Raw genomic sequence first — 24439 nt, forward strand, 5'->3', positions numbered from 1 at the left:
TATCAAGAAAGATATTAAAAGAATTAAGAATTGAAAGAAAACTTGATAAAGATGTCAAATTAATTGAAACTAAATACAGTGTTGAAGAAAAAAAGAAATATAATATGTTAGTTTTAGATACTATCTTCAGAACATATTTTAGAGTATTAAAAGAAAATCAAGAATCTCCATTAGTTCCTTTAGTTTTAGAAGGAATGTCTATTCACACTCATAAAATTAATTATGACTTTATGTTAGATATTATCAAATTATTACAACAATTACTTGAAAACAAAGCAGACAAATTACAACCAATTGATACTATTAGAGTCTGTTATACTATTTTTAATACATTAAAACTTCAAAATTTCCTTGTTACAATTGATAATGTTCAATTTTATGAATCAATGTATAAGGTATTAGACCAAATTCTATTATTCCAAGATGATTTTATTGGAGAACAACACATTGATAATAGACAAAAATTAGTTGGTGTATTAAAAATTATGCTTCTTGATATTAAACAATTGCCTCCAGTTAGAATTGCTTCATTTGTTAAAAGAATATTAATTATGATGTTGAACTGTGACTCTTCTATAGCTTTAGACTTCTGTGCTATTCTCACTTGGATCTTTAAAAGATATCGAGATACTTTTATTGGTCTTATTGAACAAGAAAATGGATTTGGTATTTATAATCCATCAGTCCAACAACCAGACCATTCAGGTGCAATCAACTCATGCTTATGGGAACTAACATTGTTACAACTTCATCATAGTCCTCAAATAAGAAAATGGGTTGATTCAATAAAAATTCTTCTAACTAAACACTGATTGAATATGGTATTAATAATTTCTTTCTTGTTATGTCATTTATCAAACTTAAGTCATTAAGAAACAAATAAATCAATTTAACACTCCTCCATTGATTTTTTTGGTATTTCAAAATTCTTTTTATATTTATTATTTGCATCATCAATCAATGCCTTCAGTTGTTCATACAATTTTTCTTTATGTTCAACTTGTTTTTCAAACAGAAGAGCATAATACTTTTTTGCTTGATAGGGTCGATAAGAGTTTAATGCTTGGTGCATTGTAGAAATTAATAACCGAAGATGATAAACATAAGGTGTAATAACCTCATACCTATGTGGTTGATTCATTTGTTTAGAAATAATGGCAAGATATGCTACAAGGATTGAGTGGTTTAATTGTTTTAACTGATCTCTTACATCTTTTGTTCTATCAAGTATCTCACTTGGGAACAAATCGGTTTCCTCTCTTTTGACAGTTCTATTAAAAGAAAAATAAGTTTCATCATCACCTAAACAAGCAGGAGGTTTAGGCCAAGTACTTTCATCATTACTTTCCCATTCTTGAATAAAGTGAGGAGGATCAAGGTATTTTTCCGCTGACATCTTTGAATAACATTTTAAGTTTTATTATTTGTGATATTAAAAAATAAAACAAAAAAAATAAATTAAAAAGTTAGTTTTCAATTAATTGGTTTAATTCACTTACAATCAATTTGATTGCTTCTTTATCAATTGGTTCTTTTTTATATTGTTCATTTAATTTAGAAATAACGTCAGCAATTACTTGGTGTTGTTGTTGGGACTGACAATTCTCTTCATTACTTTTTTTCTCTTTGTTTACTTTTTTTGTACTTGGTGTTTCTCCCCATGGAGATTCAACAATCCACGATGGAGTTTCATTTGAATTAACAGCTTCAAGTGTTGCAGGTGATGCTCTAGTACCAATAGGTCCAGAAGAATTCATAGAAGAGTAATGACGAGGACTAGATGAATCTTTCTTTCCATGTAAGAAGGATGTTAATTTTTGGGTAATATTTGGTTGTTGAGTTTGTTGAGGTTTAGGAACAATAGGATAATTTCCTTCAGCAATATTAACTGCTAATTTAATTAAATTATGAAGATTTTCTACAGGTGGAAATTTAGTTACTCTTTTCATTATATAGATATAGTCATCATGTTCTACAATATCGTTTCGAATGTAATGTAACATTGCTAAAAAGAATCCATCACAAAGCTTTAACGAATTACCATAAGCAAATATAGCATCCCATATTATTACAGAATCAGCTAATAAAAATTCTCTTGCAAACATCATTTTTAACCATTTAATACCAAATACACTTAATACTTGATGTTTTAATAAAATTGAATGATATTGACTATCATATTGATTTAAATTATCAAAGATTGCTTCACATTTCTCTTGAATCTTTGAACTATTGTCTGCCACACTTCGTTTGAGATCTCTGAATTCATATAATACACCAAGGTCTTTCATAAGATATTCGAAAGTAATGTATGTATCTTCCTCAAGATATTTTGAATTAAACATTTCTAATAAAATCTTATTTCATTATTATTATATTTCTTATGTATTTAAATAAATAAAAAAACTACAAACAGATTTATTTGGTTCTTCTAAACTAATTTGTTCAGAGTGTTCTTTAATAAAAGTAGTAGTAATATCAGTATCAAATGTATGATATATAATTGCCATAATTTCATGAAATCCTTGTTGATAATTTTTGTCTGTATGATCCTTAGCAAAAACATAACACATTCTTGTAATTTTTTCTCTAAATTGAGGATCAGTAAAGTATTCTTGATCAGAAAATAATCTATTAACATCTGCCTCAACTCTCCTAAGAATGTCTTTATTAAATTTAATTTCTGGGTCTTCTGTAGGTGGAGCTAAAGGATCAACAAATGCAACTTTTGGTTCTAACTTTTCTTTATTTTCCCAATGCCTTTAACTATCAGTTATGATTTATATACAATAATAATAACAAACATTGCCCTTAAATCATCATAATTTTTTCGTTGTTTATTCATTACCTCAATCCATTCTTCACTGGCTTGAGGTTTAATTATTTTTAAGAAAATTTTCCATGCAAGTGGACGTAATGCCTTATTTAATCCTTCTTCAATGGCAATTTTCTTTAACTTTTCAAATCCATTAGATTCAAGATAAAGACTTTTGAAAATGCCTGTAATTGAATCACTCATCAATTAATGAAAGATGTCGCTTTCTTTTTGAGATTTTTTAAGTTTTTAGAACTATACTTTAAGTATATTTTTAGTTTTTTTTTTACTTTTTATTACATAAAATTTTTCCTTGTTGCTTCATTTTTCTTTAGTTAAGAAAATAGAATCTTGGAAAGAAATAAAATAATCTTAAGCTTTAAACTTCTTTAAACAATATTAATACGTCTTTAGATCAATTATTCCTCTTCATTTTTACTCAATTTTATTCACTTAATCTTTCAATTCATTTATTATTTTATTTTTTTATTAATTTGAATTAGAGTCTTTTCTATATTTTAAAAAATAAAATTAATAGAATTATTATTCATTTTGTTGACTTGTTATAATATTATTAATATTATTATAGTATTAATAACCTTATTACATATGATAGTCTTATAATCAATTAATTCCTTCACTTAGATAGATTATAATGAAAAAAACCAAAAAAAAATATCTTTCTTTTTACATGAAAAAATATTCTTCATTTAAAATTTTTGTTATTCATAATTAATAAAAAAGAATAGTTATTACTTTATTATCTTGAGCTTTGATGAAAATACTTCTTCTACTGTAAAATATTCCTAAATTTAAAAAGCTTTCTTTTTCTAAATTAACGTTATTACAAAAACATCAAAAATGATGTTTAAATCAATTTCACAAAACGTTAATTCTATAAACATTCTTGATTGTTTCGATATGTTCTAAGCATTTTTTAAGAGAAGATTTTTTAATGATTTAGAAACAGTTTTCTATTTGATGAGGTATAATGTTTAGACAAACTCAACGACATTTGTAATTTTAAAAAAAAGTGAATCTTCAAAATACTATTCATTCTTTTTATGTCTGAAGCATATCAAATTTATCCTTCTCTTGTTGTTACATTTAATGAAGATGTTAACAATCTAAAAGAATTATCTAAAGGAACTATATTAGAACCATTTTTTACTGACAATAGTCCAATTAGTAGTGATATGACTGAAATAGTTGCTGTAAATGACTACATTCAAAAAAATTCATTAGCCGATCTTCCTGATGTATTTGTTTGTGAGAAGGTAGAAAAAATGATACAAGGAGGGGTCAAACCTTTTCAAGCAATGGAATTTGGTAAAGTTTTAGGGAATAATGATAGGATGAGTTTATTCTTTGAAATGATTAAACCTTCAACAATGTATGTTATTGCTCGAGAAGATGAGAATAAAATTTTAAGACTATTTCTATTTGGGCTTTATAAAATGAAAGTACTCTCTCCACCTGTTCTACATATTGTTAAACAAATGTATTTTGAACCAATGAATATTCCATGTCAATCAAAGATTAAAAAACCAAAGAATGAAATTTCTGAATTAGTGAATTATAGACTAGGAGACATGGAAAATGCCTTAGATGAGATGAGAAAGAAAGTTAGTCAATTGACAATGAAGATTACTCTAATTGAGTCTGAACATTCACCAATAATTCAGACAAATAACATCCATGAAGAACAAGTAAAAATTCAACCAAAAGATAATCCTTTTATTTTTGTTTGTAAGGAGAATAAAACATATATTAAAGTTATTGATGGAACATTAAGAGGAAATATTTATTATGTTGATTATATTAGTGAAAATATATCAATTAAAATGGAAAATGACCAACTTTTTATTACTGACTCTGAAGGAAATAGTATTGATAAACATCAATTGGATGTATCACAGAAAATAGAATTGTTATGGGAAGTGATTGATCCTATCTTTAACAATAATGTAGAAGATATGAATGTTGAGTCAAAAACACTTAATGAAAATTGGAAGTTATTTGATGATTTATTAAATAATATTTAATATTTTAGTCATTAACTTATTAAATTAATTTGTTTTTCTTTTTGTAATAATAAAAAATCAAATCAGTTTATTATCTATTCTAGTTCTTCATTTTGTTCATGTTCATCACTATAACTATTTTCTTCATTACCATTAACATCTTCATCAATGCTATCTTTCATTTCTTCATCAACACTATCATCTTCAACAAATTCCTTACGAGCTTTTTCTAATAGTTTTTCATTCTTAAAATCAAACCCACTAGCTTTAACTTCTTCATCTAAATTCTCTGTTTGCTCAATATCTTTTAAAGTGATAACTTCTTCAGTTCCAAATCCAAACCTTTTCCAAAAAAAGGTTTTAATACATCCAACATCACGGTCAAAGAATTCTTCAGCTTCAGAACAATGAACACTAACCATTTGAGGAAAATCAATCATTGTCAATTTGTCATCATCACTTAATATAAGATTAAATTCATTCAAATCACAATGAATTAATCCACATTCAGCTAATTTAACTGCAAGATCAAGTCCTTGATGGAAAACAGCAATAGGCTCTTCTATTTCTCTAACATTTGCTAATAAAGTTCCTTTAACTCGTGACATTAAAACACAATGTCTATTACAATCAACTGGGATTGGAGTAGGGAAACCTTTTGCATATAATGCTTTCATAAAAGCAAATTCTTTTTGAGCAGATAAACGAGATAAATACAACCAATTGGTAGTCACACGACCTTTTGTATAATCTCTTTTCTTTTTGACAGCTCTAAATGATGTTCTTCCTAATCTATGGAATTTTAGTACTAAATCATCTCCTTTTTCATTAGTTGCTAAATAAATATCAGCTTCTTTACCAACTCCAATCTTTTGTGCAACACCAGTTATAACTCCTCGTTGTGTAAGTGTTCTTAATGCAAGATAATCATAACCAAGATATGTCAGTCTATATCCATTATATGGCATCGTTGAATGCCAAACAAGTTTGTGTTTATGTAAATCTTTCATAGACCGAACTACCAAGGATTGGTTTAATTTAGAAATTTGAATTATTAATTCTAATGGTACTAATTCGTGATTACGCATTCCCATCTCAATGGCTGTTAATACCCTAAACTCTTCTTTAGACATAAACCGAAAAAATGATGGGTCAAGCTTCACCATAGTAAATACATTTTAAAATTCTTTTGTTTTTTTCTATTTTTATAATATTTTTTGTTTTAGGTTTTTACTATAAAAATAGTATAATAATACTATATACAATAGTTTATACAAATATAATAAGAGAATTACCGTAAGTACATCTAAATTATAGTAAAATATAAATTAAAGAAAATTCATTGTATTAAAGAAGAACAATCCTTAAGTTATTGAGACGAGAAAAAGAAAAAAGTATAAAAACCCTAATGCGGAACTTGAGATAATGTAGATTACTCATCATGGGTATTGAACCAGCATTAGAAGCTATTGCTAGAAAATATAATTGTGACAAAATGATTTGCAGAAGATGTTATGCTAGACTTCCTCTCAGAGCTACTACTTGTAGAAAAAAGAAGTGTGGACATTCAGGAGATCTTAGACCAAAGAAGAAGATCCAATCAAAGAAATAATTGAGTTAGCTCTATGGTCTAATAATAAGATTTATTTAGGTTTATTTAATCTAGTTGAACGATGACTTTGATGTTTTCTATCAAAACTAATTAAACATAGAAAAATAAAAGGTATTAAGGGAAATAAACAACTGAAGAAAAATCTTATTTAAACGAATTCATATAAAATAGATATTTTTCATTGTATTAAACTCTTAAGTTTTTTATTAATTAAACCCTCTTATTTTTTTTATTATAAAATATAATTTTATTAACTATAAAATATAGTTTAAATGATGTTTTTATTTTAGGTTGTGATGTAACACAATTTCCCGAAAAAAGACGAAAAAATGAGCTAATAGGGGAAATAAAGAGAAATTTTTTCAAGAGAGTGAAATGAACTAATTTATTAAATCAGATATGTCGATTTCAAACGATGGAAAACGTATGAGAGGAAATAATGAAAGAAGAATTAAAAGAGACAAGCCATATAACAAAAGAAAGAAACAAATGTTTGTTTTAATAATTGATATTGAAAAAGAGTAAAAAGAAAAACAGAGAATGATTACATAGAGTGTCATCAGAAGATATACTCAATGACCAATTAGAGAAAATATTTGATAGAGTTATGTTTGTTATTCATTTATAAGATAAAATTATCTTTTTTCTCCTAAACAAGATGAAAAGACAATAAAAGAAAACTGTTTTTGTTATTAAGTTAAATAAAAACAATTATTGATTAAACATTAGATTACCTGATGAACTTGTTGAAATAAGATATGAGGTAATGAAACGTGTTGAACATGTGCTAAATCTAAATTATGTTGATTTTATGTTTAAAGGACAAGTATATGGATCAACCCATTATGGTTTATGTCTAAAAGATGGTGATTTAGATATCTGTTGTACTAGTCAGTCAGGAAGACAAGTAAATCCTATTATTCTAGAATCATTTGCTGACTGTTTTAAGAGAAGTTTGTTATTTATTTATTTTTTTTATTACTTTAAAAGGAGTTATGTAGTAAAAAAACTAAGATTAATGAAATAGGTAAATTTGAAATAAAAAATGTTATTGAGACTGCGAAAGTCCCTATTATCAAGATGGTTGACTTAGAGACTAAAGTAAAAATTGACTTATCATTCAATCAACCGGTGGCTCAAATCCATTCAGAATTCTTTTATACAATGATTACTTGCGTTAAACATTTTAGGATTGTTGCGGTATTATTAAAATATTGGTTAAAAATACGGAATTTGAATTGTCCATTTAAAGGTGGATTGTCATCAGCGGCGTTATGTTTTATGAGTTTGTTATATTTAATGCAATAATGTTAATGATTAACTTTTCTAGTATGTCATTATTTTACAACATTTGATCCCCCATTATTTCCATCTGATTTTCGATATTATTTAGTGCCTCCATGTGAGTTAAGAATTTTAGGAACTAAATTATCAGCACAAGTAACAATGCAACATACTCCAGCGAGTTTAGTTAAAGGGTTTTTTGATTATTATAAAAATTTTGACTTTGACTATCCTATTCAACCAACATTAGGTGAATTACCTGAAAATTACTTTCTTGTACCTGCAGTTATGACCGTATTAGATCCAATTTCACTTGTAAATTGTACTAAAGGAGTTTCAATGGATGGATTGAAAGCATTTAAAATGGAACTAACACGGGCAAGTAAAATACTAAATGAAGAGAATGATTTTAATAAATTACTAGAAAAACCTGTACCCTTTCCTGAATAAATGGATGTTTGTGTATCAATTTAAATGTTATAATGGAACTTTCAAAAATAATTCTTTCTTGGTTTAAGTAATTTTTTAATAATTTTTAGTAAAAGAATAATCTTAATATCTTATTCTTAGTTAATGGAATGGTGTAATATTAAAGTTATTATTCATCATGTTTCTACTACAGTTAATGGAATTCATATTGACAATGGTTCATTATATATAAGAAATAATGAGTTGTTCGTTTCATTTGATCAATACAATTATTCAATTTTATTTCACGACATTGACTCAATATTTTGTTTTCATTATCCTGGTTGTGCATTAATTTTTAATTGGTTTTCTGTATCTTCAAAAACACGTTCTTCAAATTATGTATTTATTATTAAAGAAGATATTACTCCTTTGATTAATGCTTTGTATGACTCAGTCAAAATAGTTGATTTAAATCAACCTGATATTATTCCAATAACTGTAAGAATACGTACTGAATTACAACTTCTCTTTGTTTCTAGTAGTTTTGTTGTATATCCATTTCTTGACTCTGTATATTTTATTTCAAGAACTGGTAATTCTGTTATTTTTGAAAAGTGTTATACAAATAAAAAAACAACAAGATGGAGAATTACTTTCATAAATGGAAGTACACGTCTTGTTCCATATGCACATTGTTTACATCCACTTCATACAAAAAGAATTTTTTCTAGCCTAAATTGGAATTTTTATGAATATGAACCTAATTTAGAATCGTTAGATGAGGTGTTGTTTCTTGCACAACAACAAGGGATAAATTTTGAAAACTCCTTAGAGAAAGGTAATACCTTTGGTCCAAAACAAAAAATGAGTATTATTACTTTTCTCAATAATGAGTCGAATTTAATAGATTGACTTTTCGTAAAATATTATTTCCTCTTTTTTTCTAAATGAAAAAAAAAAATAGAAATAATAAAATATCATCTTATTTATTTAAAGCGTCAATAATTTGTCTGAATTTATTTTGGTCAGCCACATTACATTGATCACTAAAATTCACATATTCAACACAAGTTTTGATTTCACTTATTTCTTTACTACTTCTGTCTATTATAAGTTTTAATGACCATTCAAAAAAGAATTGATCAGTGATTACACTTGCTTCTCTTTTATGATGTTTAATAATAACAGTTTTTGGTGTAATATCAATATCAACCCTCCATCCATTTGGGACATCTCTATATGGAAATTTCATTCTTAATGGAACATAATATTGTACAGCACTTGCAAACATACATTGTGTAATAGTTTTAAGAATAGAAAGCACAAGGTCTTCTTCTTTAATATTTTCTTTTAAGTAACTCTCTCCAAAAATAGCTGCATCTCCATTTCGTTTACCAGAAACATACGGAAAATATTTGTCATATGTTGAAGTTAACTTGTTTGCTAATTCTTTTTCATCTAATGAAGATGCTAAACCACAAACTACAGCTTTAATACATTCTTCAGCTTGATAATCAGGATTTTGTTCGGATATTTTAGGTCCAGAAACAACTAATAAAGAATCTTTAAATACTTGAACTTTCGGAGCAAGTCGTGGAATATCAATGAAAACAGATGTGTCTTTAACAGGACGAGAATAAACTGCTTTAATGTCATTTACCATTTCTTCTAATGCAATAACATCAGGCTTAAATTCAGGATTATAAAATGAAACATATCCATTTTCTTTTCGTTTAATAACATAACCAACAATTACAATTATAAATACAACTAAAGAAGCAATTGAAGTAACAATAATGGTGCTCATTGGAAGTGATAACGTGATTGATTTTTTTAGATTTTATGAATTTTATTCAACACAAAGTATTATATCTATATTTAGCATTTTTTGAAATTATTTTTTTAGTTTTTAATAATAACAAAACTAAAATTTTATAATATTTGTTAATTATAATAGAAATTGGAGTTTTATAAGAAAAGTAACATAAATAAAAAAACAGTAAAATAAAGATAGTTTTTTTAAAGAGCCATAATAAAATAAAGAATAAAAGAAATGTATATTTCAAAATGAATGACTAAATAAAAGTAAGCAAATGAGGAAATAAAATTTGGGTAATTTACGTCTGAAATTGATGATAACCATCTGTCGTTCTGATGCTTTTTAATAAAAGTAATTACGTTATTTTTGTGTTGAAAAAGATAAAAATAATAATTTATTTTTATTTCATAGATAATAAAAAAATGATATATAAAACAGAAAAAGAGGTGAGGTTTTATTATTAAAGAAAAAAAGAAAAAGTACAAGAAAAAGGCATTTGAAGTTGTTAATTAGAATGAACAACTTAGAAAATTTGATTCAAGAATATTATACTACAACAGATAATAACAGAAGAACTCAATTAAAAACATACTTAATTGAAAAAATAAAAAATAAAGAAGAAATTGAAATACTAAAAGGGTTATTACAAAGTTCAAACAATGCGTTTGTACAAACATATTGTATATCGTTATTATCACAAGGAATGTTAGAATCTCCAGAATTATTTATTGGAATTTCTGAGTCTATTCAACTTCTTGCACTTCAATTATTTAAAAATAATCCTCAAATGAAAAAGTCAGCCTCAGGTCTTTTTGCTTCAAGTGTTATTGGATGTTGGCAATTTGAACATAATACACAAAATTTAGTAAATACTTTTCAAGTATTATCAAATAGGAATTATGATGTTTTTGTTGAAATGTCAAATACTTTAATCGATGTTTGTTTTATATGAATATGTATTTTATTTTTCTTTTGTTTATTATATTATTTACATTTTATAGACATTTAGAACTTACCAAACAAAACCAAGTTTTCCAAAGAAAATCACTGCTGATTTTAGAAATAGTATATTAATGACTATTACTGGATTAGCTGGAAATAATTTAAATAGACCAGGAATTGGTGCAATTTCTATTTTAGAAAATGCAATGTTTGTTTGTAATATTACAAAAACGGATGAAACTGATGAAACTTTTACGTTTTGTCCAACAAAAGAGTTTTTAGATTATTTTATGTCAATTTTAGATACAATCATTTCAAAAGTTCCCGAATCTTTAAATTTGATTGATCAATTAGCACGTATTAGACCATCTTGTTTTGTTGATACTTTGGAAATAGAAGGTTCAAGAGAATGGTTTATTAAAAAATTAGTTAAAGTCGTTGATTATTGTGCAACAAGTGGGAGAGTTGAATTAATAAATTTGGGGTCTCAACTATTAACTGACCTTCATGCTACACATCCAATTTTTAGTTATATTAGTCAAGATTTTATTGATCATATTGCTATATTCACTACATTTGCTTGTTATAATGGTGATTCTAAATCAATATATAATATATTAAGGTTTTGGGGTATGTATTCCTTATATCCATCATTTATACCAAGTTCATTTGAATGTGTTGTTGTATTATTTTGTAGACTAATACAAGATGAATATGAAGAGATTAATGAAAGTGCATTTCTTCATTTTGGAGTTTTAGCAAAAATATGTCTTGGAGAAACTTTTAGTATTTTTGAAACGTTTATCAATTTATTTATTGAAAACCAAAGCGTAAATCAAAGTGATTCTGTGTTATTTCAAAGAATATTTAAAACAATTGAAGCTTCAAAAACAAATGAAGAAATATATTTTAATATATTTTCGAATTTAATTATATTATCATCATCTATTATTGCAGGAAGAGATCCTACTGACTCTCAGTCTGTTTGTCTTTATTCAATGTTTGCAAAAAAGATAGATCTTATATGTAAAGGATGTATAAGTAATATTAATTCATCCTTATTTGATAGAAATATAGAAACTCCAAGGTCTAAAGTTCAAATGGCAATATTAATGTTTTATAAAAATTATATATCAAGTTATTTATGGGATGAAAGTAAAAATTATAGAGATGATGGAATGGTTATTATCAGACAAGATTCTTTAACTAGTGCATTTGGATATTATTTATCTTTAATTGAAATGATATTTACATTAATTCCTATGTGGTGTAGAAATTATAAAATATTAATGGAAATTACTGAAGTATTAAAAAAAATTGTTTCTATTAATGAATATGCAAATAAAGTTGTTAAATTACCTCCTTTAAAATTTTTATTTGAAAGTGATTGTTTTAGTGTATTACAAAATGTTTCACTTCCTTTAAATGAAATGGTAAATTTTAGAACAGCTTTTTACCAATGTCTTGGGTTATTATTATATAATATTCCTTTATCATATCATGTTGGATTTTTAAGACAATTTTTAGTACCTCATCCATTTCAATTAGTTGATATAAGAGCAATTGTAAAAGCTTCTCATTCATGTATAGAAAATATTCCACCAATTTTTGAACATATTTGTGCTCATAACGATGTTTATTTACATCCAATAAATGGACCAATTAATGGAGATGATTGGTTCTTTGTATTAAAATTAGCAAAACAAATTACTGTGTCAAGAGATTTTAAATATAATTATGCACCTGAATGTCCAACTGCCTGTAGACTTTTTCATTATATTGCTGAACTTGTTATTAAATTCTCTGAATATGCTTTAGAACAACAAACGCAATTACTTGCTACGCCAAAAGGAGAGTTATTTGATAATTTTATTAGAAATGCATCACTTGCAATAAAGGTGACAGTTTGCTTATTAGATAATAGTCACATTAATTTTGCAGCATTTAAAATATATAATGACAATACGGTTACTATGCTAATTAATGCTATAGCATCATTGTCAATGATGATAGAAAATTATTCATTAAATTATCCAAAAACTTTTGAAATATTATTAAAATATTGCGAAAAAATGGCAGAACAAGTAGTTTCACTTCAACTTGAAAGTGAAAAAGTTCAATTTATATTTAGGTTTGCTTGTAGAGCATTAAAAGAGAAAAAAGTATTATGGATAGTAACTGGAAGTTCAGCTATTGAATCAATATTATATTCTGCATATAATCAACGAAGTACAAACGAATATTGTGTAATATTATTAAAAGCGCTTCAAGGATTAATACCTGACATAATAATGAATGCCTTTGATAATTTATTTAATGAATTTGAGGCATGGACATTAGAACGATTAATATTTGCTATTATTGTTATATATCCAGATATTTATCAAAAAACTCAATTTAGAATTGCAAGTTTTATTCAAAATACTGTAAAACGTCAAAAATTTATGTCATATTTCCAAATGATAGATTTAGGTGGAACTATAGAATTAGATGACCGTAAAATAAGTTCATTTGATGAACGATTAAAAGAATTCATTAAAGCAATTAAACCACTTTATCATAATAATGGATATGAATAAATTTTTTTTTTCAAATTATTATTTTTTTTTTGTTATAAAAATTTTTTAAATTCCATTTTTAATTTATTTTCTCAAAACAAAGGGGAATTTTCTAAAGAATCTTTTGAAATAAAGAGTTAAGTATTTTATTTTTTAAACTTCCTAAAATACTAAAATACTGAAAAAAAATGAATAACTCTTTTACTAAATGACACATTAAAGACCTTTTCAAACAGTTTTTTTGTTAAATTTCTTAATAAAATGAAAGAACTATGAAAATTTACAGTAAATAATCTATGACCCAAGAACCTAATTATGTTTTTAAAATATTAATGATTGGAGAGTCAAGTGTTGGTAAAACATCATTGGTGAAAAGATATTGTGAAGGAATGTTTCTAGAAGAAATGATGTCAACAGTTGGTATTGACTTTGAATTTAAAGAGCTAAAAATTGGAGAAACTCTTGTTAAATTACAAATTTGGGACACCGCTGGACAAGAAAGATTTCATAATGTTACAAGTAGTTATTTTAGAGGGACTCATGGTTGTATTATTGTTTATGATGTAAATAAATTAGAAACATTTGAAAAAGTTTGTTATTTAAATAACAATAACATAGTAAAAAGGAAAAAAAATAACATAATAAAATAGTTAAACTACTGGATAGAAGAATATCGTGATGAACAACCAAACTCAGAAATTATTATTGTTGGGAATAAAATTGATAAAGAAATGAAAGTCCTTGAATCAAATGCTATTCAATTTGCAAATACAAGAAAAGCACGTCATTATTTAAGTAGTGCTAAAACAGGACAAAACGTTGAAGAAATATTCCAAGACTTAGCAGAATCAATTTTACAAAATAAAAAGTTAATTGCTTTACTTAATGAGGCTAACCAAATAACTACCATTTCTCCTATTCAAGAAAATTCTTCTTGTTGTTGATTCAAGGTGAGAAATAATGTAAAAAGTTGACCAAATTACATATATTTCTTCTACTATTTTGAGTTAATGTAAATAAGTTCTTTTTATGATAAGATTAAATCTCATTATATTTTCTCTCATAAAAAGAAATATGAGAGGAGTTATTATAATCCTAAAAATCAAATTTTTTTTTTATCTTTTTATAATCTCATTGTTTTTATTATAATTTTTTATGTCAAAAGACAATCAAAGTAAAACTTCATTTAAAAATTTTGGTTCAAAAGCTTCTCCTGTTCCTATCACTGATACTACTGTTTCTATTATATTAGACCCAAACAAAGATGCACAAGAAATTGCTGGAGTATTACACACATATTGGCATATGAAAGAAAGACAATGGAATCGAAAGATTACAATGACATTTACAAATTCGAGTAAAACCTTCAGTGTTTTATATTCTATTAGTATTGCAATTATCTTTTTGGTTTACTTAATGCTTCAAATATTTCTATTTAAACGACATAATAAATTTATTGTTGAATATTTATTAGAAGCTGTTCTTTCAATTGCTTGTATTTTATTTGGTCCTCGTTTACAAATGAAGTATCGAATTCTTACTACTGAGGCTTATCTTTTTACCATTACTTTTTTTATTTGTTCATGGTATTATCAACCAGGGTATTATGTTCCTTATTTATTTTGTTGTGTTTTGTTTGGCTTATTTTCGTTATTTATTTATTCAACTTCACTTCGTTTAAAGAGGTTTTATATTAGTCAAATAAGACGAGAGACAGGGTCAATTAGAAAAATTGTGCAAGAAGACACAATACGATATGAAATTCAACAAGACCAATTCTTTAGTAGTCCTCATTTATGTGTTTTAGAATCTAAATATTCAGGATTAGTCGAAGGAGAATCACTTTGGATTGATACAAGTTATCAAGGAGAATATGTTAGTGGATGGTTTGAACATGGTGAGCCTGTAGGTCCTTTTGAATCAATTGAAAATGGGACTAGAAATGTTTTACATAGTTTACGTATTATTTTTGCTACAGATGCCCAAGGCAAATACACTAATCATCGTAAACCATTGCATTATGGAGTTGCTGGTGTTGAATGTAATGTTTCTGGTAATTTTTATTTAGGATATCCACGTTGTCGATTTATCAATGGACCAACATTATGTCAATGTCAAGGTCCATGCCAATGTTTAAATAATCAATTTTTATATTATAAACACTCTGATGATAATAAACCAGTTGAAACTATTACAGTTGCTATTGATTCTCTAAACAATCTTTCAATCTCAGGATTCCAAGGGGATGTTGATGACATTAAATTAAACTATGATAACGGTCAAATTGGGATTGATGAACGTTGGTTGCCAATAGCAGAAGAAGGGAAAGAAGCGTTAATATACATTCATGGATTAAATCATACATTAGTGGATGCATTAAAGAGATTAGGTCAATTACTTGCATTAGGACATTTTCCAAAACATATTATTCCATTTGTATTTAGTTGGCCATCATGTTCCAATCCATTTTTGTATTGTTGTGCAGCAAATGTTTCTAGTGATAATGCGGTTCATAGGGATTTACGGAGATTTCTTTATTCTCTTCGAAATACAAAAATAAAGAAAATTCATTTCTTAGGACATTCATTAGGAACAAGATTTTTCTTACAAAGTTTTTCAATGTTAAAAGAATTATTTGCTCCAACAGAAGAGTTTTGTAAAGACCATGGATTGTTTGAAGTTCACAATTTAATATTATTGTCTGGAGATTATGATGCAGCTACATTTGTTGATGATTATCCTGATTTTATTCCTTATATCAAGCATGTTTCTTTATATGCAGACTCTCGAGATATGGCATTAAGGTCAAGTAAATTTATGATGAGAGGAAGTAGAATAGGTCAAAATGTCTCAGTCTTTAAAGATTTAAATGGAAAGAAATTAGATGATATTGATGTTATAGATACAGGTGATCTTGAACGAAATATTGATGGTGCTAATCATGGTTTCTTTAATATTAATACCTCAATGATCGAAGATCTTCAAGAAGTTATTTGTTCAGGTAAAACTGCTGCACAAAGAACTAGTAGATTAGTTGAAAAAGATGGTGTATATCATTTTACTCTTCTTCCAAGAAGTGTTAAGATGTGATAAATTAAATTATTTATTAAATATTTCATTTTCATTCTTTTTGTTTATATTTAAAAATCATTCAATTCAAATACATTAATCAAAGTAAAATGGTTCATCATCACTAATATTATCACTATTTGCAAAAAATATTGTTTGGTCATTTGCAACTCCACTTGTATTACAACTTTGTGTTTTTCCAACATTATCATCATCGTCATCAAATATAAATACTTCATCATTATAGTCAATGTTATTAAAAACGATTTGTTCATTAGATTTATCATCAGTACTTTCTGAAGTGATTTCTTCAAGTTTAGAAGTCCTACACTTTTCGTTATGTTGTTTATTAAAAGATTTTTTTTTCTTTTGACACACTGTTTTTTTAATTAAAAAATTATCATCAAATGAAGGTGGGATTGGCTTAGTTTCTTCTTTCCTTTTAATTTGAAGCTTTAATGAAGGACGGTCATTCATTTTAATTGTAATACGAGTATTTGGTCGTGTTTCTTCCTTCTTCTTTAAATATGTAAATTCTTTCCCACAAACAGATAACACATCTCCATGATGTAAGTTTTGTTTAGTCTTTACTTTAACTCCATTGACAAGAACTGGTGCTAAATCACTTAAGTTACAAACACATCTTCCCCAATCTTTATCGCATACAATTAATGAACAATGTCTAGGTAATATATTTGGTGTTTCTTCTTCAATTCTAATATCACCGAGTGAGCCAATACTAATAAGTACTTTGCTTAAATCAAATATATTTTTTGAAGAAGAGATCAAATAAAAGTTTTGCATTAAAAAAATATTATATTAAATTTACAGTTCTTAAAGAGAATTTTTTAATTTACTAATAACTAATGATGTTAATAATTTATTAAAAATATAAAAATATAAACTTCAATACTTTACTAAATCATAACCTTTAGTTTAAATTTTTTGAGCAATAAATTCTTTAAGAGCTTCAACAGTTCTTGGACCTTCAAACTCAATATTTTCATTACCCTTGTATAAAATAACTGTTGGATATCCTTGAACATGTTCACAAATATCTTGGTTTTGAGTACAATCAACTTCAGCAACAATTAAATTTGGGAATTCAGTAGCTGCAACGTTTGAGAATTCTTCATAAATTGGAGCAAGTCTCTTACAATGTCCACACCATGGTGCAAAGAATTTAATAAAAACTGGTTTTTCTCCTTTAACATAGTCATTAAAGTTAGCAGTACTTATTGAAACAACATTAGCAGAAGCAATGGCTATTAAGCATAAAGCTAAAAAGGCTCTCATTTTGTGTTTTTAAGTTAAGATTATTCTTTCTTGAAATACCATTTTATTTTTATCTAAAAAGATTTATAATTACATTATAGTTTATAATAGTAAAATTTTAATATATTTCTTTGATGATGAATTTTTTTTTTTTTTTTTAAAGTAAAAAAAACTGAATATATAACATATTTCTTTATTTTTTTTTAAATAACATAAATGAAATAACAAAAAAAAATAAGACTTATCTTAAAGGGAAGTAAGAAGTACTTCTTCCATATGAACTCTTGTGATAGAATGTAAGGTAGATCCCGATACAGCTATTGTAAATAATAACCAAATGAATAATTTATTTGTAAATAAGCAAAGAATGAATGTAATAAAGACATAAATAATAGAAAGAATAGTTGGTTTCAATTGAAAAAGAGAAGAATGTTTTAATTTAGGAATAGAAAAGAACAATAAGATATTGAAAAGAGATTCTGTTATAAAGAATTTCCATGAACCAATAAAGAGAGAAGGAATAAAAATAATAAAATAAATAAATATATAAATTTTAATATACGTTCTAATATTATTTTCATATCGACTTTCAATATCCATTGGAACAGAATATGAAGTTATATTTCCTATAAATGTTTTTAAATCAAATTGTTCATTAAACAAATCATTAATTAAGTATGTTGTAATATCTTCTAATCCATTATTAGAAACTCTTGAATAATTAGTTTGAGTTGTTTCTTGTTGATCCATATACAATAGTAAATCAGTTCCTTTTATTTAGGAATAAAAAGAATAGAAATTAGATTTTATCATTAAAAAAAACTATTTATTATAAATAAAAGTTAAATGCCATTATCTCCAACACAACAAAAATATATTAATGCATTTATTATTATTATTACAATAGGAAGTACTTGTGGAGTAATAGTATTATTTTATTTGTTTGTATTTCCATTATATCAAATAAATTTCTTTATTCAAATGATGCATATTATTTTTCATTGTTATGTCATTTATTCATTATTTTATTTCTATATTAAATGTATTATTTCTGTTCCTTCAAAAAATACATTATTATATAATCAATTATTTCCTCATTATATTGAACAATATGGTGAAAGATATTGTGAGTATTGTAAAAAATCTAAACCATTAAGAGTTCATCATTGTTCTACATGTAAACAATGTATAGGAAGATATGATCATCATTGTTTACTAATTTGTAATTGTATAGGAGATTATACAATGCGTTTATTTATTAATACTATTATATATTTTTTTATAGGGTCTCTTTATCTTATTGTGATGATAAGTTATTTGTATTATAATACTTTATTTGTTTGTTATTTAACAAAAGTAATTTAAAATAAACATAAGAATTAATAGAATTAGAAAGATATTCCTTTAATTTCAGTAGCAAGTTGTTGTAGTATTTTTGGCATATCAATAGCAATATCAATAGCAATGGGATTATATCTTATTTATTATTTCTATTTAATTTATAACAATTATACAACAATTGAATTAATTGCTTTGTTATCTGAAAATACAAAAGTATTAAATTATAATAGAGGTTTTTATAATAATTGGAAAGAAATAATGTTATATAATATTGATCTTCCTTTGATTTATTCATTTATTCCTATAGATCCTTTAACTTGGAACAATAGTAACAGTAGTAAAATTAAATAATTATTGAAGTATTTGATCTTTTATTATTTGAACTAAAAAAGAATTAATAAAACTTTCATTAATATGATCCATCCATTATTACAACGTCAAGAAAATATAATTCCTGAACGTCATTATGATTCAGAAGATTATATATTTGGAGTTGAAATATCACCTATTAAAGGAATATTTCAACCTAAATTAGAAGGTGAAAAGAAAGAATTATTACTTTCATTACCAATTGAATATTTTCAAAGTATTGTTAATGAAAAACATCTTGAAAAAAAACAATACTTTTTTGATAATTATCCATGTTTTATTTCATGTTATAATTCTCTTTGTTTATTTTCTGGTTCATCAATTCCTATTGAACATACTACTTCTTTAGTTAATATTTTATATTCAGTATTTCAATTTAATAAAGTAATTACTATTGATACTGTTGATACAATAAAAACTATTTCTCAATTATCAACTTCATTTGTAGAAATTAAATCTAATTTTCCTGAATTACTTCCACCTTATACATTACCTAAATCAAGTGCAGCTTTATTTACTTTTGTTTGTTAATTTTTAAATTACTTTAATAACAAAAAAAAAAGAATTTTTAAACTTATTATTAATTTATTTAGTGTGAATTTAATCACCTGTCTTGTATTTCTTTAATTCTAGAACAAGAAAAACAACAAGTTAATCAATTATTATCATTTCTAGAATTATCAACTCCATTAAAGGATATTTCACTTCCATCAGTGTCTTATTCTTTTTCAACCCTTTATGCTTAAATAAAGACATTTTTTATTCATTAATTTTTTTTAAACCCTTTTTGAATTAAAAGATTATAATTCTTCATGTCAAAGAACCAAAAACAACTTCTCCTCGAAGAAAGATTATTATCATTTTCTAAAATGATGGACGAAAAATTAAATCTTCCTCCTAATTCTCGTTTAGAACGCTATTTTAAAGATATTTTTTCTGTAAAAAAATTATCTGTTATTGATTTAATTTATCGCACTATGTTCCCTTTTAATCTTGATGCACAAAAAGTTATTGAACAAATATTTTTACATTTACAATTCCCTCAAATTAAATTATTAAATCCTTTTTATACTATGAAAAAGAATATTCATAAAATTAAAGGTAACATTTATGATTCTCAACTCGCTGAATTGGGAAATAAATGTCAAATAGAATTATTTAGTGTTGACCATCCTTTTGTTCCTTTATGGGCTTGTAAAGATGAAGAAATAAAACCAATATATGAAGAATTTCATAATTTGATTAATTATAATTATCCTTCAAATAATACTAAGTTAATCACATTATCTTCGGCATTTGGAAAAAAAGAAAAATTACCATGTCCATTCACTTATCTTCAACTTTCTGAAATGTGCGGATGGAATGACACTGACAAAAAAATTATTGAAGAAAAAAAACCAAAATCACCACTCCCTCTTCCTAAACAACCTCAAATCTTAGCAAAGAAACAAGATGATTCAACTATATTTGTTCTACCTTCAGAAAAAAAAAGTGAAAAAAATGTCATAGACAATGAAGTTCAAGAAAAACAACCTCAAATAAATAAAGAGATTGAAATATCATCAATCCCAAAAGTTCCAAGGGAAAGTATCTTTTCAACCAAATTGCCACAGCAACAACCCTCTGTTATTGTACCACAAAATGAGAGATTATTAGAAGTTGAATGGACAGACCAAAATGAAATTAAGGAAGATCAGGAAATATTACAATACGCACAACAAATAATTGAAAAGTTAAAAGCAAGGTATGTGTTTTCAGACACTAACGAAGTAAAAAATATTCTTGATGTATTAAGTAGTTGGGTAAATTGAATTAGTGTTATGAGTGATGTGTATATTTCATTTTTATAATTCAATAAAACAAAATAAATCATGAAAAAAGAATATGAAATCCTAAAAATTTCAATTATGGCAAAACGAATTTAGTTCCTTCGACTCTACTTTTAATGTAATAGTAGAAATATTCGACATATAACAAGGTTTGAATAGAACCACAAATCCATGTTAATGGACTCCAATATGATTGTTCTGTTGCATAACGGTATATCCAATTAATAATATAAAGTGCTCTATATAAACCTAAACAAAAAATGTATTGAGAATTTAAATTTTCAACTTCACCAGTTGAACGAAGAAGTAAGATTTGTGGAAGAATGGCAACTGCCTCAAGGAAAATAGAAAATGTCCAACAAATTTCTGTGATAGAATAGTCTTCGGTAAAAATAAATGCTAATACAATACAAGGAACAATTAAATACCATACATTCAATGTGTCATGAATTTTATCATATGTTGCTCTAAAACGTTTTGAAATTAAATAAATGGTATATGCAGAAGTTGTTAAATAAACGATTTTTAAAATAGTATTATATAGTGAATAAAAATTATAAAAAATATCTAAGTATCGAGTGACCCATACGATAAAGAATAATATCTGTGATCTTAATGAAATTCCTAAGAGTTGTTATTGTTTATTTTAAAAAAAATGTTATTTCTATTTAAAAATATTAAAACAAACCTATACAATTTTTATGACTAATGATCTTTGTTAAAAGGAAATATATACTTAGGAGATGAACCAAATCTGCACTAATTCTAAAAAGATTAAACACCATAAACTAATTCTTTGTAGATTTAATTTTTAAGTTTTTCTGAAATAAAATAATAAAATTTAAATAAAAAGAAAAAAATTCTCACCAAAACAAGGAAAGTAATCTTTTCGTTTTTGAGAAAGATACATTTGTTCTAATGAATATAAATTGAAATGAATAGTCATAGACTTAATAATGAGTAATCAAGGAGAGGAAATTGAAGAGTTCCCTTCACTACTTCCTGATGATCAAGAAGTTAATTTAACGAAAGAAACAAAAGAAACTGCTAAAGCTTTAGAACAACCCCCTGTTATAGAAATTATTGATGGAAATAAATATGAAGCATACCGAGAAAAAATGAAACTGTTTGGGATTTTTGTTGCTATTAACGTTATTTTTATTGTATTCGTTCAAACCGCTTCATCTCTTGCTGTTCAATTAGTTTTCTTATGTTATATCATATTTTCAGCATTTCCAAAATTTTTATTTGGGTCTATACTTCAAAAATGTAAGCCTCACGTCCGTGCACCACCAATTAATAAAACTGATGTTGATGAAGAAGATGGAGAACGAGTATGGCACGTTTCAAGTGAAATGTTTAAATGTCCCTCTTGTGGGTGTGACTGCGGTGGTCAAAATTATTGTACAGAATGTGGACAAAGTGTTGAACATGAGCATCCAATTTTGCTTAGTGTTTGTTTGACAGTTCATCATGAAGATGCATCTGGTGTTGAAGGGGGTATAAGAAGTTTTGAAATTAGTGTTTTACCATTTGAACCAAAGTATTGTCAATTAATTTTTGTTATTGATGGAAGAAGAGATAGAAATATGCAAATTGATTATCAACAACTAGAAACAGCTTCATTCATTATTTGTAGACTTCGTGGAGTTGAAAGAGACCAAAGTTATGCAGACGATGATGGTGTTATTAGATTTAAAGATGGAAAAGGAGATCCAAGAATATTAGAAGATGGAATGGCTGTGTATGAAGGAATTCTTGAAAGTGGAATGAATTGGATTGTATTATTGAAAAAGAAAAATGGAGGAAAAAGGCATTCTCATGAAGTTTTTTTTGATTATATGGATAGAGGAATTACTCGTAAAACAGCAAAAGCAATTATGTTTGTTGACAGTGATGTTGAATTTGCATGGGAAGGAAATGAAAGGGGATTAATGGAAATGTATAATGGGTTATTAAAAAGAGAAGCCATGGGAGGTGTTTGTGGAGAAATTGAAGTTGCGCATTGGTATAAAAATCCATTAACAATGTGTCAGTATTTTGAATATAAATCAAATCAATTTTTAGCTAAGACATTTGAAAATTGGTTCGGAATGGTCACTTGCTTACCAGGTGCTTTTTCTATGATTCGGCCACAAGCTATGGAAACAGTATTAAATGAATATTTAGCAACTTCCACTTCTATATGGGAAAAGAATCAGTTGGATCTTGGAGAAGATAGAACACTAACCACACTCTTAGTAGAAAAAGGTTGGGATACAGGTTATGTAACTAAGGCTGTTGCACATACCGACGCACCATTTACTTTAGTTGGACTTATTAAACAAAGAAGAAGATGGATTAATTCTACAATAGTCAATATGGGTATTTTGTTACAAAGAATTAGAAGACCAGTAGTTCTTCCTTTGTTGGTCTCTTTGTTTATTGAATTGTTAAGTTCTTTTATGCTTCCTTGTGCTGTTGTTATGTTGTTTATTCAAATCTTTGCTGATTGTGGAGTAAATAAAGCTATTTGCATTGGAGTTCTTGTTCTTTGGTTAGCCTTGCTTATAACATTTAGTCTAACAAGTAAGATTGAAGATATGGAATATTGGTTTCAAGCATCAACCATTATTGGTGGATTTTTAGTTTTTCTTATGATTATTGGGGTTATTCAAAATGTTTCAGGATTCTTTGACAAGCACTGGCTTGAACTTTCGGTTATGTTGTCGTGGGTGTTTATTATTGTGTTTGCTGCAATTATTCATGGTCAATGGTTTTCTATATTTAACGTTGTTGCTCCAGTTGTGTGGTTCCTTTTAACACCTATGATGTATGTCATTATTCCAATTTATGCAGTATGTAATTTTGATGATGTTTCGTGGGGAACACGAGGAGGAGTTTAAGAAAAGATAGTTTAACTCTTTCTTAATTCTAATCTAACAACTTAATTATTTTAGTTTCTTTTTTGTTATTTTTTTATTATTTGATATTTATTCATTCTTCGTAAAAATTAATGTATTTCATGATATTATTGTTTTTTTTTTCTTTATTTTTTATTTTGTGTTTCTTTTTCTCTCTTTCATATCATGTGTTTATTTATTTTTTTAAT

General features: G+C 26.1%; 20 protein-coding genes across 20 annotated transcripts; 12 read left to right on the forward strand and 8 right to left on the reverse strand.

Annotated features, from left to right (window-relative positions):
- Positions 1 to 104: 104 nt before the first annotated feature.
- Positions 105 to 812, forward strand: EHI_170290 (nuclear complex protein 4, putative; the record flags this gene model as incomplete). Its single annotated transcript, XM_001913921.1, has 1 exon — positions 105 to 812. The coding sequence occupies one exon, from the start codon at positions 105 to 107 to the stop codon at positions 810 to 812; it is 708 nt and encodes a 235-aa protein (XP_001913956.1).
- A 77-nt stretch (positions 813 to 889) lies between these two features.
- On the reverse strand, positions 890 to 1396 carry EHI_170300 (uncharacterized protein; the record flags this gene model as incomplete). Its single annotated transcript, XM_645951.1, has 1 exon — positions 890 to 1396. One exon carries the CDS (start codon positions 1394 to 1396, stop codon positions 890 to 892), a length of 507 nt encoding a protein of 168 aa, XP_651043.1.
- Positions 1397 to 1466: 70 nt separating this feature from the next.
- On the reverse strand, positions 1467 to 3019 carry EHI_170310 (TBC1 domain family member 5, putative; the record flags this gene model as incomplete). Its single annotated transcript, XM_001913922.1, has 3 exons — positions 1467 to 2357; positions 2415 to 2760; positions 2805 to 3019. The coding sequence occupies 3 exons, from the start codon at positions 3017 to 3019 to the stop codon at positions 1467 to 1469; spliced, it is 1452 nt and encodes a 483-aa protein (XP_001913957.1).
- Positions 3020 to 3879: 860 nt separating this feature from the next.
- EHI_170320 (uncharacterized protein) lies at positions 3880 to 4860 on the forward strand (the record flags this gene model as incomplete). The annotated part of the gene is made up of 1 exon (XM_645950.1): positions 3880 to 4860. One exon carries the CDS (start codon positions 3880 to 3882, stop codon positions 4858 to 4860), a length of 981 nt encoding a protein of 326 aa, XP_651042.1.
- A 74-nt stretch (positions 4861 to 4934) lies between these two features.
- Positions 4935 to 5972, reverse strand: EHI_170330 (RIO1 family protein; the record flags this gene model as incomplete). Its single annotated transcript, XM_645949.1, has 1 exon — positions 4935 to 5972. One exon carries the CDS (start codon positions 5970 to 5972, stop codon positions 4935 to 4937), a length of 1038 nt encoding a protein of 345 aa, XP_651041.1.
- Positions 5973 to 6280: 308 nt separating this feature from the next.
- Positions 6281 to 6451, forward strand: EHI_170340 (60S ribosomal protein L40, putative; the record flags this gene model as incomplete). The annotated part of the gene is made up of 1 exon (XM_646388.2): positions 6281 to 6451. One exon carries the CDS (start codon positions 6281 to 6283, stop codon positions 6449 to 6451), a length of 171 nt encoding a protein of 56 aa, XP_651480.1.
- A 399-nt stretch (positions 6452 to 6850) lies between these two features.
- Positions 6851 to 8185, forward strand: EHI_170350 (uncharacterized protein; the record flags this gene model as incomplete). The annotated part of the gene is made up of 5 exons (XM_645947.2): positions 6851 to 6942; positions 7004 to 7060; positions 7181 to 7404; positions 7479 to 7736; positions 7782 to 8185. The coding sequence occupies 5 exons, from the start codon at positions 6851 to 6853 to the stop codon at positions 8183 to 8185; spliced, it is 1035 nt and encodes a 344-aa protein (XP_651039.2).
- Positions 8186 to 8308: 123 nt separating this feature from the next.
- Positions 8309 to 9058, forward strand: EHI_170360 (uncharacterized protein; the record flags this gene model as incomplete). The annotated part of the gene is made up of 1 exon (XM_645946.1): positions 8309 to 9058. The coding sequence occupies one exon, from the start codon at positions 8309 to 8311 to the stop codon at positions 9056 to 9058; it is 750 nt and encodes a 249-aa protein (XP_651038.1).
- Positions 9059 to 9128: 70 nt separating this feature from the next.
- Positions 9129 to 9953, reverse strand: EHI_170370 (uncharacterized protein; the record flags this gene model as incomplete). Its single annotated transcript, XM_645945.1, has 1 exon — positions 9129 to 9953. The coding sequence occupies one exon, from the start codon at positions 9951 to 9953 to the stop codon at positions 9129 to 9131; it is 825 nt and encodes a 274-aa protein (XP_651037.1).
- Positions 9954 to 10479: 526 nt separating this feature from the next.
- Positions 10480 to 13486, forward strand: EHI_170380 (uncharacterized protein; the record flags this gene model as incomplete). Its single annotated transcript, XM_645944.1, has 2 exons — positions 10480 to 10902; positions 10967 to 13486. 2 exons carry the CDS (start codon positions 10480 to 10482, stop codon positions 13484 to 13486), a joined length of 2943 nt encoding a protein of 980 aa, XP_651036.1.
- A 275-nt stretch (positions 13487 to 13761) lies between these two features.
- EHI_170390 (Rab family GTPase) lies at positions 13762 to 14409 on the forward strand (the record flags this gene model as incomplete). The annotated part of the gene is made up of 2 exons (XM_645943.1): positions 13762 to 14055; positions 14116 to 14409. The coding sequence occupies 2 exons, from the start codon at positions 13762 to 13764 to the stop codon at positions 14407 to 14409; spliced, it is 588 nt and encodes a 195-aa protein (XP_651035.1).
- Positions 14410 to 14620: 211 nt separating this feature from the next.
- EHI_170400 (uncharacterized protein) lies at positions 14621 to 16555 on the forward strand (the record flags this gene model as incomplete). The annotated part of the gene is made up of 1 exon (XM_645942.1): positions 14621 to 16555. The coding sequence occupies one exon, from the start codon at positions 14621 to 14623 to the stop codon at positions 16553 to 16555; it is 1935 nt and encodes a 644-aa protein (XP_651034.1).
- Positions 16556 to 16630: 75 nt separating this feature from the next.
- Positions 16631 to 17338, reverse strand: EHI_170410 (uncharacterized protein; the record flags this gene model as incomplete). Its single annotated transcript, XM_645941.1, has 1 exon — positions 16631 to 17338. The coding sequence occupies one exon, from the start codon at positions 17336 to 17338 to the stop codon at positions 16631 to 16633; it is 708 nt and encodes a 235-aa protein (XP_651033.1).
- A 132-nt stretch (positions 17339 to 17470) lies between these two features.
- On the reverse strand, positions 17471 to 17830 carry EHI_170420 (thioredoxin, putative; the record flags this gene model as incomplete). The annotated part of the gene is made up of 1 exon (XM_645940.1): positions 17471 to 17830. The coding sequence occupies one exon, from the start codon at positions 17828 to 17830 to the stop codon at positions 17471 to 17473; it is 360 nt and encodes a 119-aa protein (XP_651032.1).
- Positions 17831 to 18055: 225 nt separating this feature from the next.
- EHI_170430 (uncharacterized protein) lies at positions 18056 to 18559 on the reverse strand (the record flags this gene model as incomplete). The annotated part of the gene is made up of 1 exon (XM_645939.1): positions 18056 to 18559. The coding sequence occupies one exon, from the start codon at positions 18557 to 18559 to the stop codon at positions 18056 to 18058; it is 504 nt and encodes a 167-aa protein (XP_651031.1).
- A 96-nt stretch (positions 18560 to 18655) lies between these two features.
- Positions 18656 to 19501, forward strand: EHI_170440 (zinc finger protein, putative; the record flags this gene model as incomplete). Its single annotated transcript, XM_645938.1, has 2 exons — positions 18656 to 19147; positions 19202 to 19501. The coding sequence occupies 2 exons, from the start codon at positions 18656 to 18658 to the stop codon at positions 19499 to 19501; spliced, it is 792 nt and encodes a 263-aa protein (XP_651030.1).
- A 63-nt stretch (positions 19502 to 19564) lies between these two features.
- Positions 19565 to 20265, forward strand: EHI_170450 (uncharacterized protein; the record flags this gene model as incomplete). The annotated part of the gene is made up of 2 exons (XM_645937.1): positions 19565 to 20041; positions 20113 to 20265. The coding sequence occupies 2 exons, from the start codon at positions 19565 to 19567 to the stop codon at positions 20263 to 20265; spliced, it is 630 nt and encodes a 209-aa protein (XP_651029.1).
- Positions 20266 to 20331: 66 nt separating this feature from the next.
- EHI_170460 (uncharacterized protein) lies at positions 20332 to 21330 on the forward strand (the record flags this gene model as incomplete). The annotated part of the gene is made up of 1 exon (XM_645936.1): positions 20332 to 21330. One exon carries the CDS (start codon positions 20332 to 20334, stop codon positions 21328 to 21330), a length of 999 nt encoding a protein of 332 aa, XP_651028.1.
- Positions 21331 to 21424: 94 nt separating this feature from the next.
- EHI_170470 (ER lumen protein retaining receptor) lies at positions 21425 to 22133 on the reverse strand (the record flags this gene model as incomplete). The annotated part of the gene is made up of 2 exons (XM_645935.1): positions 21425 to 21972; positions 22037 to 22133. 2 exons carry the CDS (start codon positions 22131 to 22133, stop codon positions 21425 to 21427), a joined length of 645 nt encoding a protein of 214 aa, XP_651027.1.
- Positions 22134 to 22304: 171 nt separating this feature from the next.
- On the forward strand, positions 22305 to 24233 carry EHI_170480 (chitin synthase, putative; the record flags this gene model as incomplete). Its single annotated transcript, XM_645934.1, has 1 exon — positions 22305 to 24233. One exon carries the CDS (start codon positions 22305 to 22307, stop codon positions 24231 to 24233), a length of 1929 nt encoding a protein of 642 aa, XP_651026.1.
- Between the last annotated feature and the right edge of the window lie 206 nt (positions 24234 to 24439).

The sequence above is a fragment of the Entamoeba histolytica genome, genomic scaffold (genome assembly GCF_000208925.1).
Source record: "Entamoeba histolytica HM-1:IMSS scf_1104750518853 genomic scaffold, whole genome shotgun sequence".
NCBI classification, from domain to species: Eukaryota; Evosea; order Mastigamoebida; family Endamoebidae; genus Entamoeba; species Entamoeba histolytica.